General features: G+C 38.8%; 1 protein-coding gene and 1 long non-coding RNA gene across 3 annotated transcripts in view; one reads left to right on the forward strand and one right to left on the reverse strand.

Moving 5' to 3' along the window:
• Positions 1-876: 876 nt before the first annotated feature.
• On the reverse strand, positions 877-15,000 carry CDKN3 (cyclin dependent kinase inhibitor 3). Of its 2 annotated transcripts, none has more exons than XM_017661260.3 (8): positions 14,812-15,000; positions 12,600-12,682; positions 11,214-11,269; positions 10,647-10,691; positions 8,082-8,304; positions 4,610-4,641; positions 2,963-3,066; positions 877-1,299 (listed from the first exon to the last, which is right to left on the reverse strand). In XM_017661260.3, the coding sequence occupies exons 1-8, from the start codon at positions 14,917-14,919 to the stop codon at positions 1,213-1,215; spliced, it is 738 nt and encodes a 245-aa protein (XP_017516749.2). In that variant the 5' UTR covers positions 14,920-15,000; the 3' UTR covers positions 877-1,212. The 2 variants fall into 2 exon arrangements, with proteins under 2 accessions (XP_017516749.2, XP_017516750.2); XM_017661261.3 differs by lacking the exon at positions 14,812-15,000 and adding an exon at positions 14,376-14,624.
• A 124-nt stretch (positions 15,001-15,124) lies between these two features.
• Positions 15,125-16,138, forward strand: part of LOC140843080 (uncharacterized) — a 52,689-nt gene continuing 51,675 nt past the window's right edge. Inside the window, exon 1 of the long non-coding RNA XR_012120507.1 lies at positions 15,125-15,228. This is a non-coding gene — a long non-coding RNA (uncharacterized lncRNA). The remainder of the gene's footprint in view (positions 15,229-16,138) is intronic.

The following is a 16,138-nucleotide window of genomic DNA, read 5'->3' on the forward strand; positions in this document are numbered from 1 at the left end:
TTTTAAAAAATAACTTTCTGGCTATCACTTTTAGCATTATTTTAGGTAAGAAATCCCTAGTTTAAACATTCAAACACTGATGGGATATGATTCTCCCTCTTCCTTATTAATATTCTTATAAAATCTTAAGTTCTAGAAGCAATTGTATACAGAAAAGTATTAAAACACTGATTTTCTATTATGGTTGTCTCTTGTGAAGTTCTCAAACAGCGCTAGTAATTGTTTCCAAGTGTTCCCTGATGAAACTTAAGTAGTTCAGCAGCAGCAAGAAGCATGGGATTTGGTAGTTATATGATCATTGAAAAACTAGGTTTTGATGTGGTGAGATTTACTTTGCCCTGTGTGGAAATGCCTGTGGCTACTGGCTCACATGTGTGGTCACCAGGAGCCAAGAGAGTCACGACCACTGTCGGCAATGGAAACTGAAGCCGCTGTCTGGGAACAGATGGCTATGACTTCCTGTCTGATCCTCGTCTAAAATGACTGCCTGGTAGCTCCATGCTGAATTTAAAGACATAGACATGTTCAGTAGCAAAGGGTGAGGTGAAGGAGTGAGAGAATTGGAGATTGTTAATCTGTAGATAAGTGCTTTCTAAAATAAATATGAAAGAGGGATTAAATTCATTCTATGGAGTTCCTAGTGTGAAAAAAATGCTCTAAACCCAGAGCAGCTGTCTGAACCAATGAATTCCTTGTCTCTGAAGATGATCCAGAAAAAGCTGGATAAACACCTGTTGGGGATATTCCAGTGTTGGGAGGGAGGTGACTAGATAATTTCTAGGATACCTCACATACTGTATGTCTGCCAAGTAGAGAAAACAATGCAAGAAGTTTTGGAAGAAACAGAGGGCAAAAATTAAACAATTTTAGCTTGAGTACTCATACCAATTTTCATACTTATTATGTCATATGCTACCTAGTAGTTACAAATAGTAAAATGTGGTTAAAGTGTGAGAAGTCATAAAAATATGCAAATATTTTTCCAGCCTTACCGCCAGTAAAATACACCAGAGCAGCCAGTGCATTTCTAAAAAGAGCATTTTTTCTATAAGAGAAGAAAAAGACACAATAAAATTTGTCAAAGCTTTAGGAATATCTGCACATATACATTTACACCTAAGTTATAACACAAGTAGTTTCATTTCAGTACAAATTATGTTAGAGAACTCAAGTTTCAGACATGGTCACATATGTGCTAGGTGAAATTCCTTTTTATCTAGATATAGATCTTGATAGTGAATCTCTTGATGGTAGATATGCAGCGAGTTTGTCCCGGAATTCGTGAAGATAATTATATTGCTGAAAAAAAGTAAAGAAACATTGAAATACATTGTAGATAGCTAGTTAGTGGAGCAGTCACAATACTAGTAGGAATCAGGAGTCAAAATATTTGCTAAGAGAAGTCTACACTCCTTTGGGGAAGGAAGCATTTGCTTCATGGGCAAGTTTTATCTTTCAATAAAGCTGCACATAAATGTGAAAAGTGATTGCTTTAAAAATCTCTAAATTCAGAAGGTAATGTGAAACACAGATGAATGTTTTATAACTGTAAAATTCTTTTTCTGTTTACTGGCAGGAGCAAGTAAGACTAAACATAGTACATGAAGGAATTTGTTTTGCTAATGTATTTCCCCTGGTGGGTAAGGAGGGTGGCAAGGGCACTTTATGTAGCAATTAACAGTGGTATATTTAAGAAAATCTATTTCTTAATTTTTTGAAGCCCTTATTTTCTACTTTCTGTGATGACAATCCATTTGGAACAATTTTCATGGTAGACAATATTTTAAAAAAATCACTAGTCTTAACAGATAAGCAAAATAAAAAAAGCTTTAAATAATTCATCTGGAGTTTTTAGTTTCCCAGAGATTATTCTTACTCTGCCAATAATCCATTTCATATCAATAGAGTTGAAACTGTACACTGCTAACTTACATCAGCATAAAGATAGGAAAACCCACTGAATGCTGAGGTGATAAACTGACAGTCCATATATTAATGTGGGCTTAATTCTCTCTGAGATTGAAGATGCAGAGCATACAAAAATACATACGTATATACATATGTTTGTCGTATTTTGTTTCAAAGAGACATTTGAGAACATCTTGAATTTGAGGCATGATTTGATTTTAACAAATAAGGGGAGTGCTCTGTTTTCAGAACCTGTAAGTAGTGTATCCTGTATTGTTTTTGAATGACCTCACTTCAGCCCTAAGAATCCAGCTGCTAGGGGAATTTGTCAGTTACTATAATAATTCACATCTGTGACATGTGGTTAGACCCCCGAGGCCTGGGGAGATGGACTCTTAAGCCCAGGAAGCTGCTTAAAGGCTGGGGTTCTTTAGTGCCCCCTCTGAGTCAGGATGCTGAGAGGATGCTTGGAAAAGGAAGGCAAATTAGCTTTACAGATCTTCAAATAAAGTGAAATCTGCAGAATCTTTTCAGTAACATTAATCCTCGGGCCACTGCTATTGCAGGGCTTTTGAAGTGTTAGGGGAGAGTGAATGTGGAAGATGTCATTTAGTTACCCACAGCAAAGGACACTTAGCATTGCTTTACACTGTGTGTATCACAGGCATTTGTCTAGCTTCATTACATTCTCGTGGTATAATATGGTCTTCATTAGATCCTGGCCAAAAAAATCTACCCAAGAAACTATCATGTTTAGTTATCTCATTTTTCCAAATGAGATGATCTATTCCCAGAACCAAACAGGCAAAAACTGAACAGCAGTCGATACTGGAAGAGTAAACTGGAAGGTTCAAATGTTTTCATTATTTTGTTTAAAATACTGTGAACAGTTTCATATCCAGGTTATAGTTAAATGTAAATTTAAAAAAATATAAGAAGGTGATACATGAGTAATAGAATGCTTTGGATTTTTATTTCCCTTCTGATGATGCTCACACTATTTGCAACAGCCTGTCCCTAACCACAACCACCCAAGAATAGTCACCCTCCTTACCTTTATGGTCTGTATTGCTCCGGATCCTCTTAGGTCTCTCAGGCTGTCTATGGCTTGCTGTGGTGATACGGTGTCAGACAGGTATAGTAGGAGACAAGCGGCTACTAAAAGAACATGATAGAAACATAGTATATCACTCAATATTTAATGATAGGGTAGAGCATTTTATATTTAGACTTCTGTTCATGCAGAAAACTGATTTCAGTGTTAACTGTTCAAAATGGATTCAAAGACAGGAGTTTTGGTATGTGTTTTTGACAGTAAGTTATGATTTCAAGTGACTGGCTGAATTAAAGTTTAACACTGGCCTCATTTTTTTTTTAACAGCTTTTACTGAGTTAGACTTCATGTCATACAATTCATTCACTTAAAGTGTACAATTCATGGACTTCAGTGTTATTTACAGATATGTGCAGATGTCACTACAGTTGATTTTTGAACATTTTTGTCAAAAACCCTGTACGCTTTGGCTACCATGCCCCTCTCACCCAGTCAGCCCCATCCCTAGGCAACCACCATATGCTATTTTCTGCCTCTATGGACTTCCTTATTCTAGACATTACATATAAATGGAATCATACGGGGTCTCTTGTGATTGGCTTCTTTCACTTAGCATAACATGTTCAAGCTTCATACATATTGTAGCATGTACAGTACTTCATTCCTTTCTATGGATGGGGAGTATTCCATTGTATGGGTATACATTTTGCTTATCCATTGTCAAGCGGTGGACATTCAGGTTGTTTCCCTTTTTTGGCTGGAATTGCTGGGTCATATGGTAACTTTATGTGTAACTGTTTGAGGAAGTAGTGCCAGACTGTTTTCCAAAGCAGCGGCATCATTTTACATTCCCACCAGCAGTGTATGAAGGTTCCAAATTCTCTACACCCTTGCCAACACTTTTTTTCCACTTTTTGGATAACGGCCACCCTGATGGATGTTAAGTGGTTTTGATTTGCATTTCCCTGATGATTAATGATGTTGAGCATCTTTTCATGTGCTTATTGGGTATTTGTATGTTTTATTTGGAGAACTGTCTATTCAGATCCTTTGCCCATTTTCTAATTGGGTTGTTTGTCTTTTTATTGAGTTGTTTATATATTCTAGGTAAGTCCCTTATCAGATACATGGTCTGCAAATATTTTTTCCCATTCTGTGGATTATCTTTTAACTTTGATGGTGTCCTTTGTAACATAAAAAGTTTTAAATTTTGTCCAACACTAAAGGGAGTAATTGTTATTCCAGTGTGGCTTTTCATTATTTGTTTTCTAACACATTTTTAGAAAGCTTAAAGCTAACATACAGTAATTAACTTTGGTTTGCATACTTATGTTACTCATGAATATTACTTAGAAGTTACTGTCAGTATCATAACACCTGCATAGGGAGAACATTAGAGAACCAAACAAAACAAGAATGCAGGTGCCAAGACTTGTAAAGCATGTTTTGCAGAATACTCCAGAACAATGCTGAACACACCTCCTACTTCCCCCTAAGAACACCAAATTTCGGGCCTTATGTAATCCTTTGGGCCTTAGCAGATTTACACTGTGGTCTAGTTTTCATACAGAGTGAGCACATGGCCCTGAAACAGGAGTCTGCCTACTCTGAGGTTAAAAAAAGTAATAATGAAAGTATATTTCTTACCAAGACAAGATCTCCCAAGTCCTCCGTAACAGCTGAAAGAAAAGTACAGTTTTGAAGTCTGTGTGTTTTCATTCCATCCCAACAATTTCAACGGAAGAACTAGCCTTCTGCCTTCCACTTCTGACTCTAAGTTCCAGCACAGTGACTTGCACACAGAGACTAATAAATATTTTTGAGTCTACCAAGAGCAAAGTGTGCTTATTTTTTGTTGGGAGGTTTTCTGAACACCTCTACAGGTCAAGGTAGGCAAGGTCTTTTTACTGACCTTTAAACTCTAGGATCCACAGCTGAGAAGTGGAACAAGTTACCAAATAGATAGAAATCAGACTACTTTTACCAATCCCCACTGTGATTTTCTTCCTCTTAGTGATTATGGGATGAGTCTGTATAATAACTCTTCATTCATCTAAAAAGAGTACAGAGATAGTATATCATAGAGATTTAGAGCATGGATTCTAGAGCCCCACTGCCTGGGGTTGAATCCTGCATCTGTCATTTATTAAATGTGTGAACCTAAGCAAATTATTTCACCTCTCTGGGCTTCTGCTTTTCACCTGGAAAATCCTGACAGCAATGGTACTTACATCAGAGTAAGGACTGAAGGAGGCCATGCTTGTAAGGACCTTACAACAGAGCCTGGCAGAGAAGTAAACCTTAGCTGCTGCTATCTAGCATTGTGAAGAAATTAGCAGTTTTGCATAATTGGATTTTGCAGAAAAATGAAGGTTAACTCTCAAAACAACAAAACCATTCATTTTAATCATTTTCAAAGGTCCTAAGAAAATGTATTATACATACTTCCTAACTTCAAGGGGATTTTGGAGCTCATTGGACGTTCGTGACATGGGAGCATCAGTTACTGCAGTGTATTATAGATGAAACTATAGATTCAGGTCTTGTGACAGGTGAGACAGCAACCAAACAGGTACTGACCCCTAGAGTCATGAACTTGTTTTCTACAGAGTCCCAGGTGTAGGACTGTTTCAGAGATGGGGATCTACTATATAAAAGCAGGGCAAGGAAGAACACTTCAGCAGCTTTCTGCAAGATTATACTGCTTTATAGCTCTTGCTACCTCTGTCTTGCCTCCTCTGATTCCTACTCATCCTTCAAAGCCCAGCTCAGATTTCATTCCCTGAAATGCCTTTGAGCCCCTCAGAAACCACTGGTGTCCCGTGATACCTTGCACATACCTGTGAGTCTCATTGCATTTATGTGGTAGGGTCATTTGCTGTGGGCTCCTCGAGGGTGGGGACTGTGCCTCACAGTGTGTGTTTTGTATTCAGTGTTTGGTAAGCAGTAGGTGTTTCGGGTTGAATTGTGTCCCCCAAAAGATGTACTGAGTCTTAATCCTGGTGCTATGAATTATGACCTTATTGGGAAATAGGGTCTCTGGATGTGATCAAGTTAAGATGAGGTCACTGGGGTAGGTCCTAATTCACTATGACCGTTATCCTTATAAGAGGAAATACCACATGAAAACGGACCAGGGAGATTCATGTCAGGATGAGGCAGAGACTAGAGTGACACAGCTGCACACTAAGGACTGCCGGCCACAGTCAGAAGCAAGGAAGAGGCAGGAAGTGTTCCACCCGGAGTCCCAGGGGTGTGTGGCCTGTCTGACACCTGTTATTTTGCACTTCTAGTCTCCAGAACTGGGAAAGAATAAATTCTTTTTGTGGTACTTTGTTACTGCAGCCCTATAGAAGTACAATACAGTCAGCAAGGTGTGTTCACTGACTTTATAAACTAGCGAAAATGTCCAGGAAGGGCCAGTGTGATGACCCTGGTAGACAACAAGACAGTGAAAAAAATTTAGGACCGTTCCTGTGGGATAAACTCTAGCAATGGGGGCATTCAGAAGATAGCAGAATGGATAGAAAATTGTCTTTATCCAAACACTGGCCAGAGGGGGTCACCTTTGAAAGCTCTAGGTCAATGCCAACTTCCAGTCATCAATGCTTTATTTCATGGGAGCCTGAGACATTCAGATATGCAAGGCCACCCACCCATCTTTTCATTCTGCTTGTAATCTGTTCAGACACCAGAGCATCTGGTTAGAAAAGAATTTAAGCTTCACTAATCTGAGCTAGTTTGATCTCTGGAAACTTTTCAGGTGAGGCTGCTTCCAAAGATTTATTTGAAAAACAAAACAAAATGGAACTCATTATTCGTTTCCAAATGGTCCCAAAACTGGAAAATATTTTTTCATTAGCTACATCTAGTTATCTGATGCTATTTTACTTAGACTTAATATCAGAAAATTTAGCGTTGATATCTTTATTCAAAAAGTTTTTTTTAATAATTAGTAGAGCAATTAGTAATTGCTTACAATTAGAGATTATGCTTTTCTCTAGAAAAAGTTTACGAACTGTAGAATAAAAGATGGAGTCTTGTTCTTTATTCCTTACTCTGTGAGCTCTGGTTCTCTGTATATCAGAGTTTAGTTCGGCCACTAACAGGTGTGTCCCCAAAGACCTTTGTACTAGGTAGTTTGCCTTCAGAACAGGAACTACTGGCATGAAGGCCCTGAGCTCTATCAAGGTCTGAGGAGAGAGAGGCTGGGCCTGCACTTTCCCTTGCATGCCCTAAAACTACTCAGTTATTTGGGACAGTCTCTATACTTCCTAGCTCAGTGCAGTGACTTCAGTTGAGGTATCAAGCTATCTAGTACTGTTTGTTTCAGAAAGGATTAAAAGCAGCTTATAGGACACAAAAAAGTACAATAAGCACAGTGAAGGACTAGTTTGCTCCCTGTGGCTGGCTCTCTGCTCTGTGTATCTCTGGTGGAGCATCTACCGCTGGTGTTCACAGCACCACCTCTCTTGTTCGAATTGCTATTGTCTACTGCTGACTACTGTCACTCTCTTCTTCCTTTTTTCCACTACTTTTTTCTTCTATCTTCATTGTTTCCCTTAACCCATTTTATTTTGTTTTAACCTTTCATCCCAGCACCTTGTATATCTCCATGGGCCAACAATGACAGTCCCTCTTTCATTCTGGTAGCAAATTTGTATCATCAAATATATTTTTAAGTCATGTTTTTAAGGTTGCTCATTGCTTAGGGATGACTTCTTTGCAGCTAATTTTTAAAATACTGACTTTTTTGTTGTTGGAAGCAACTGAAAGGCTGAGCAATAAGTGAGGTTAACAGAATGATGCCCCACCTTTTTTGGACAGAAGAGGGTCCCCAAATTACAGCTAAAAGGAAAGAATAAACAGTCTGTCACCCTATTCTATAAATTCCCACATCTACTCCTTTTAAAATCCTTATCCTTCGAAAGTAAAATAGCAAATATCTGAGTGCTTGTTCTGTACTAGGTATTGTGCTGGTATTTTTTATGTATTTCCTCTTTTTAATCCTTGTAACAAACTAGAAAGTAGGTAATAACTGAATTAAGATGGAATGACTTGAGAAATCATTCTGCCTGGGACATTTCTCACTTAATATATGGAGAAAAGGAGAACGTACTGTATTAAAGTTTTTCGGTTATTTTTTAGGCAGATTGCAAGCTCCTCCATTATTTCACAGCAGCTGGCTATGTCAGGAGTTCCTCCATCTGGGATTGGATGGTGATGAGCGATAATTCCACACTGCTGGTAGAGGTCCAAAAGATTTGGGACTCTATATTTTGACAGTTCCCCTCTGGTGCAGAAAACAAATATGTCTTGTATACCATAGCTCTTTAGTTCTTCTGCCAATAGATCAAGATACACGGACACACATGTACAAAACATTACAATTTAAGTAGGATCATGATGGAGAATATGGAGTTCATTTCTTAAGCCAAACTAACAAATGATAATCTATAAACTTGAAGTGCTGATGATCTAAAATGATATTAATCTGTCTTCAAACTAGGGTAAAAATAAGGACACTAAGCACAATCTGAACCATCTGAACCAAAAGGTAATTAAAATCAAGCCTGACTTTATAATTCAAAATGCTTTTTACTGACTTTTAAGAGTAGTCAGTTATATTGCTTTTTCTCAAAAATTTTTATTTATAATAAATACAGCTCTACTATGAATTTTAAAACACCTAAATTTCAAAGTACACTCTTGAGAAAGAATGATAGCACATTTTTTTTCCTTGTTTTCTTCTCACATAATCAGCCATGTTTGCTGCTGTCATCACTCTGTTGTGTTGCTTTGCCCTAAGCTTTGTATGAAATTTCCAGCAAGGCGTGGTGCCAGAGCTCTTTGTACTGTACTACACTGTCACATATTTAATTTTAACAGGCGAGATCTCCAGGAAATAAATCATCAACTGTATTAGAAGTACATGGTTTCCCTAATTTCACTATAATGAATAGTACCATAGGCCATTCTATAAACCAAAATTTCCTTCTAGCAATATTCACTATAGAGCATTTGGTTCAAAAATAACTAATGGTGATTGGCCTGCACCTCCTCTCTCTCCCCATCTCCTAAATCCAAGGATATTAAGTTATTTAAGTATAAGGTACCTTTTATCATGAATATCTAGATTTGTGCTTGCAATGTGGCTAGTCCATAGTGAGATGTGTTTAAGTATTGTAAAATACATACCTGATTTCAAAGATTAAATACAAAAAACCCCTACTATATTAATAATTTGTTTTGTACTTAAAACCCATTGAAATTATACTCTTTAGGCTATATTAGGTTAAATAAAATATATTCTTAGATTATTTTCACCTGTTTTTACTTTTACTGTGGCAACTAGAAAATGTAAAGTTTTATGTATGGCTTCTATTTTTGGCTCCCATTATATTTCTATTGGACAGTGCTGCTCTAGATAATGCTATTATATTTTCATACTTCTAAAATAATTTAGCCTGAAAAATACTTTTGTACTTCCAAAATAATTTAACCTGTAGTTAACACACTTAACTATTTCCAAGAGTAGGTAATTTTCTATTTGCCTCTTGTACACATTGGGTAATCACTCCTATACCGTGGTTTTCAAACTTTCCTAGGAAGGGCTCTGAGGACGAATCATAGGAACTGCTGCGGGATGATTCTAGGTCTCTCCATCAAACCCTGACATTTGTTTTATATACTGGGTTCCATTTAAGATTTCACTGGAAAATAAGGGCTTAGTAAAATATTGGAAACGCCTCTTATAGAGGATACTAAATGAAGAGGGCTTTCCAAAATGTGCCAGATTGGTTCTTGAACAATGATTTACATTATATTCTGCTTGTGTCTGACATGTTCTCCAAATGGAAATTTCCTACCATGGTGGGTATCTCTAAATCCTAAAATCCTTATAAATACTGCAGGGGTCACTTAATCTGTTAGCCTTTTAAAGTATTTTTGGCAAGTAAGCAGTAAATTAGAAAAAGTACATTAGCAAACTGATATTCCAAAACAACTAGGAAAAAATTTTTAAGATTTAAAAAATCTATACTGGTCAAATCAAGCAATATATATATATTCATTTTGGCATATATAAGGACATTGGTAGGACTATTAGCCTTGAGATAATCCAAACTAGCCATAACAGAATATTTTGAAAATTCAAGATTTTTTGTATCATGCAACATGTAAATTCCCAGTTGGGGCAGATTATCAGGATACTTTTGAGATTATGAGACTTGAGGCTATAATAGTATGAATATCCTTGGCATGTGAAGATCAGACCCACTCCATCTTTCCCACCTAGGATGGGCTATATGGTTCCCAGCTCAGGCTTAATTTCTACTACCACAGTCAAGCCTGTAAAGAACAAACAGTATGTTCAAAGATCTGGGCAGTACCATGTCAGTTTTCTCCCTCCATCTTATACAGCCTAAACTCAAATGTAGTATCTATATATAATGTAACTTCAACAATCAGGGAAAAGCAATGCCATGTTTAGTAAATGACGAGTTCTCTGTGTCCTTCACAAATACCTCTGCATAGATTAGAGCAAGTCTATATTGAAACCTTATGAAATGTCAAAAATTCGTTTGGTATATTGAGAAGAGACTACAGTTTGTTCTTTTTGACAAAGAAATTTTCAGTGTTATTAAAAAAAACTGCTGATATGGTTATTTCATATTACACTTACCTGTATCTTTTTGGATATTTCTTCTCACATTTTTGAATTTACAACCTAAAAGTAGTAATAAGGCATGTGAAAAGGTCAATTTTTGGTCATCTATAACAAGTATATTTAAACACATACATAGCTGCTTTGGAAAGTCATTCCACATGATCATTTATATATTAATTCTATTTTGAATGTCAATGTTAATTTCTTATATTCTTAGGAATATAATTCCAAGGGTTCATAGATCCCCGATGAAGGAATTCCTAATCCAAAGATTCTTTACTCTGTGTCCTTTCTCTAACAAGTACCTGGCTGTAGTCCTCAGCCTCACACTGTACCCCAGTGTTTAAGTTTTATTAAAATAGGTAAATTGGAAATGTAGAACTGTGAATGTGGGTTTGGAAGAGTTGCAGAGTGGACCTAAATTCTGTTTTCTACAGCCCACCATGGGAGGTCCCCAAAGTGAGCCCCCCATACCGACAGTCTATGAAATCCTCTTATTTCTCAGGACAGAGAATGATAGTTAGCCTGCAAAAAAATAGTTTAAATATAAATCAATAGGAAGCCAACTGTAGTGTTACCTACCTGGCAGACCACATAATCCAAGAAACTGAGAACAACTCACTCGTGACAGGGGCAGCCTGAAAAGGAGAAAACTTTATCATGTTTAGTTCAGTTTTTTTAAATGGAAATTCAGTTTAACCAATAGGTGCCTACCACTGAACAAGGGTGTTCTAAAGGTTTACACTAGTCAGAAAACAAAAATACATAGGTAAGTATTAGATTGTTGGTACGAAAGTCCTAGAAAGACAGGAAGTTTTAAAACAGGGACTCATCATTTGCTTTGTTACAATTTAAGTCTTAAAATGGGCAAGCTAATTGAAACATACCTTAAAGACATAATGCCTAGATTGCCAACAGTTAGTGTGAAGCGGACTTCAGTTATCCTGTGGTGTGTTACCTGAGGTATTTTTCATTAGTAACCTTGGGAGATAAGCTGGGAAATGACCACCTGACAATGTTGTCCCCAGCATTCATTCTATGTTACTATTATAAGATTTCTTTGTAGGGCTTTCTTAAATAGAGATAATTTCATATGATAAAAACCACCCATTCTTTGTTGTAATGTATTTTGGTTAAATGAAATAATTATAATAAATCATGGTTCTGGTTTGCAGTACTCAAGGACAAAGGGGGCAGAGGCTTACCTTGTCTGCAAGACAGAAGATGAGTTTAGAGGAAAATGGGTGCATCCTGACTTTGAAAATTAGATGGGTTTTTCAGTTTAAAAGGGAGGTTAGATGGGGAAATGAAAGATAATTGCTATTTGTTGGCAGAACAAAAGACCTTTAGGGATAATACTTATATTCTTTCCTGCAGTAGGGAACTGTGCTTTCTTAGAGAGATTATTACATTTATAGGGATGTGAGAAAACATTTGATTGCTGCTCATAAGGAAGCTGGTGTAATCCTAAATCACTGCCAAGATTTGGAAGTTGATTGTATACAGCAACATTTGTTTTTGTTACTATGTCAATGGTAATGTGGTTATCTTAACTAGGGTCTGCTGATGGATGCATTACTATGGCAAGTAGTTCTAGGATTTGACTAAATGATAAACAACTGCAGATCCTATGTTTGGTATACACTGTTCTTTTGTCATAAAAGAATAAATAGGTGCTAGTACTAGATGGGAGATAATTCCTTGCAACTCCTTACTTACTTGTTTCTACTATGCTTTTTTCAGTATATAAAGAAGGAGTACCCAACCCCTCTTAAAAAAAGAAGAGCCTTATTCTATAATAGATAGTAAATAAATCATGGATTCAGAGGAGATTCCTTAAGGATTAGAATTATATAATCAGCAGTAGAGAATCACTCAATATTTTCAATATGCGGACTCCGTTCTATAAAGATTATGATGTGTACACCAAATATTTTAGCTCACCATTGATCAGAAATGTTAACATACCATGATATCGGAATTGGAGTCTGTTCATCTTCAATGGGCTCTTCATCTGATGAGTCAAACTCACTTGCCTGCACTGAACTAGGCTTCAAAAGAAATTAGCTATGTTAAATAACAGTAAAGAAGAATATATAGTTTTAGTATAGCTGATCCTTGCTTAAACACATGTTGACTGCATATTTGCAATTTATTCCATCTGGAATATCAGAGAGCTCAGCTATATCAATAATAAATTATTGCTATTTACACATCTATTAATAATTACAGAACTATGTAATGGAGAGAGTTGGATAGGGGACTAAGAAACCTGAGTCTGGTCTTATCTTAGCCACTTACCGTATAATCTTGAATAAGCTACTTCAGTTTATTCTGAATCTCAGTTTTCTACAATTAGAAAGTGAGATTTATTCATTCTCTAACAAATGTTTCTTAGACACATTCATTTGCCATGCTCTGAAGATACAAAGATCCTTAAAATACATAGCCTGCCTTCATATAATTGGAGAGACAGATGTATGTATAGTTTACAGAAGAAAGCTTAAGTGCTAAAATGGAAGCATAAACTATGCATTTTAGAGCAGAGAAGGCAGCAAATAACTGCTTAGGGAGCTGGAGAAAGCTTCACAGAAGGGATGCATTAGCTGGGTTTGGAAGAATGAGCAGGATGTTTAGGTAGATAGGGAAGAAGTTAAGGCAAAAGGAAAAAGGTCTTGTATACAGGTCCTGTGATATGAGAGCAGAGGAGATAAAGCTAGAGTAGTTTTACCTATTCTCAAAAAATAACCCCTATATAGTCTGGTAGTTTGTTTGGGGTTGGAGGAGTAGAGATGGATAACCTGCCCCAACTTTGTGTATCACTGGACTAGAGAAGATTGAGATGGGCTTTGTGTGCTGATCTAAGGAGTTGGAACTCAGTCTTGTAAGCAGCATTTCTGCATGGAAGACTGTTGGAGTTTTATAGGACCAGTAAAAAACACACCTTTCTTCTACTCCCTAGTTAGATCCAACTGACAGATAAGACACTAGAGAGGCAAAAGGAGATCAGTATGTTAGTTCTATTACTGAATGTCAAAATGGAGGAGGTGGCTTTAAAGCTGTGGTTAAGTGGGCTTGTCTATTCTTCATTCTAGAATTGGATTTATCCACCTAGTCATAGAGAGTAATGGACAGCCCAGGGCAACCCGTGGTGGAAAACGCCCCAGAAAGTGCCCTCTGCAGAGACAGGAAGGGATGCGCTACATTGTTCAGCTCCTCCCTCACTCAGGGCCTGGATGACTCACTCTTCCCGTTCTGGGGACAAATGGAGAAATTGGAGGAATGAAGAAGGCTGATGTTCATCCACATGGAAACGTAGGGATTAGCAAGTGCAATCACCTAATGTCCTTTCTAGCTCTGAAGCTATATTCTATAATGGTCTTGCTTGTTACAACAAGATCACATCGCAGAGCCAATGTAGGTTATGGAGTTCAGTTTCTTTGGATCTGTCTGTATTATTATTGTCAACTCAACTCGAGTGAAAGCCCTTCAGTATTCAATAGATTGTCAACCCTGGTGGCAGGTGGTGCGAGTAAGGTGGAACTTCAGCTCTTCGCGGTTTTTTTTCTTTCTTTTTAAAGCGCTTTTGATGATTCATGATTTTCAATTTGTGTGGCCGGTTCATCCAGGCTTTCCCAGCCAGCCTTACCGATCCTAACAGAGTGGGACGTTTCTGCAACCCGAGGCCCAGGGATTCTGCACCCCAGGGAAAAGGACGCAGTACCAGGTGGCCCCGTGACATACCCACAAGCCGAGATTGGCAATCATCTTTCAGGAAGTTTTCCTCGTCCGTGGTGAGAACTGCTCCCCAGGGGACGCAGGGCAGCCCCTATATCCTTTGGGGCTGGGCTATCAGGCTGACTGATAACACATTCTATGCCTCAGCTTCCTCCATAAAACGGGGCTCCGCCCTCCCTGGCCGGGCTGTCGGGAGCCGTTGGTGACGGCTCCTAGCCCACAAACTACAGCGAATGTCCGTCTTCCCTTCGTCCGCCACTGACCCTGTTCCTTTGCGACCACCGTTCTAGCCCGTCCCGGGAAGCGCCACCTCTCCGACCCAGGACGGTTACTGCGCGAGTCAGACCGCGCCCAGGCCCGGGCTGTCCCCGGGCCCAACAACCGGCCTCCGCACCGCTCGCGTCCCTGCGGCTTCGCTCCTCCAGGTCTCGTCCCGACTCACCGGCTTCATCGCAGGCCACCCCTCGTCCAACCGGCCGCCGCCTCCCTCCCGCAGCACCCGCGTCCCAGCCGCTGCTCGTAGCTGAGCCCGCCCCTCCGCCGGGTTCATTGGTACATCCTCCTGGGAGGTGGGGCGCGGCGTCTTCTAGGAGCCAGTCAGACTCTCTGCCTGTTCGGTACTCCGCCCCTGGGCGCCTGGCTCGGCCTCTAACAGCTCATTGGTTCCTAGGGGCCTTTGAAAGACGCGCGGGAGGAGGCCCTGGTGAACGTTGATTGGTTGGGAGGGGGTCCTCCTCCCGCCAGTTGGGAGCGTGAAAAGGGGAGTGGAGCTGGGCGAAGGCGTCTAAGGCAGCCTCAGGTCTTTGGGGAGGCTGGAAACCTCTGCTTTCTCTTGGCAGGATTTCGAAGTGGTACCAGGGTAGGGATATTTGTTCATTTTCTTAAAGAAAATTTTCTTAAGGGCACTGGGGGAGCATTATCCTGGAGGGTCTTATGAAAACATACCACATACAGTAGACTTCATAGTTATGATCCTATCTGGTCATACAAATACAATGGAAACGGCTAAAAATCCAAAATATAAACATACTTTGTATGTTTGATATTTTCCGTTCTTTATCATTCTAGGATCTAGACAGATTAGGGTGTAGATTAACCTTCCTGTTCACTGAATGTGAGTGAAATAGTATTGTCTGAAGGGATGGTTTCTAGGTGCCAGCATTTCTACATAATTATCTATAATTAAAAAAAAATGTGTTTGATTATTCTCTCCTTCATTCTCCAGTCCCATTTAGCTGGCTATGGGGAAGAAACTCACCTGGAGCAATAGTAGGCAGATCTGACTCATTTTGTGAAAAACAGTGGGTGTAGAGCTATCAGGAAGAATTCTTTAGTAAAGAAGATAGCACAATTTGACTTGGAGACTGTGTTATAGTTCTCCAGAGAAACAGAATCAATAGGACATATACAGAGTTTTATTTTAAGGGATCTATTACCATAATTGTTGAGGCTTGGCAAATCCAAAATGGTAGGAAAGGCTGGGAGGTTGGAGACTCAGGAAATGGCAGTCTGCTCTAGAACAGGACTAGCTGATGTTGCAGATGAAGTCTGAAGACCATCGGCTGCAAAATGCCCTGTTAGCTTTTTGTTTTCTTCATATCTTAAACTGATTGGATGAGGTTCACCCATATTATAGAGGGGAATTTTCTTGCTCAAGTCTACCACTTTAAATGTGAATCTCATCCAAAATCATGCTCACAGAAACATCCAGAGTTATGTTTGACCAGATATCTGGGCAACGTAGCCCAGCCAAGTTGACACACAAATTT

The sequence above is a fragment of the Manis javanica genome, chromosome 8, assembly GCF_040802235.1.
Source record: "Manis javanica isolate MJ-LG chromosome 8, MJ_LKY, whole genome shotgun sequence".
Lineage (NCBI taxonomy): Eukaryota > Metazoa > Chordata > Mammalia > Pholidota > Manidae > Manis > Manis javanica.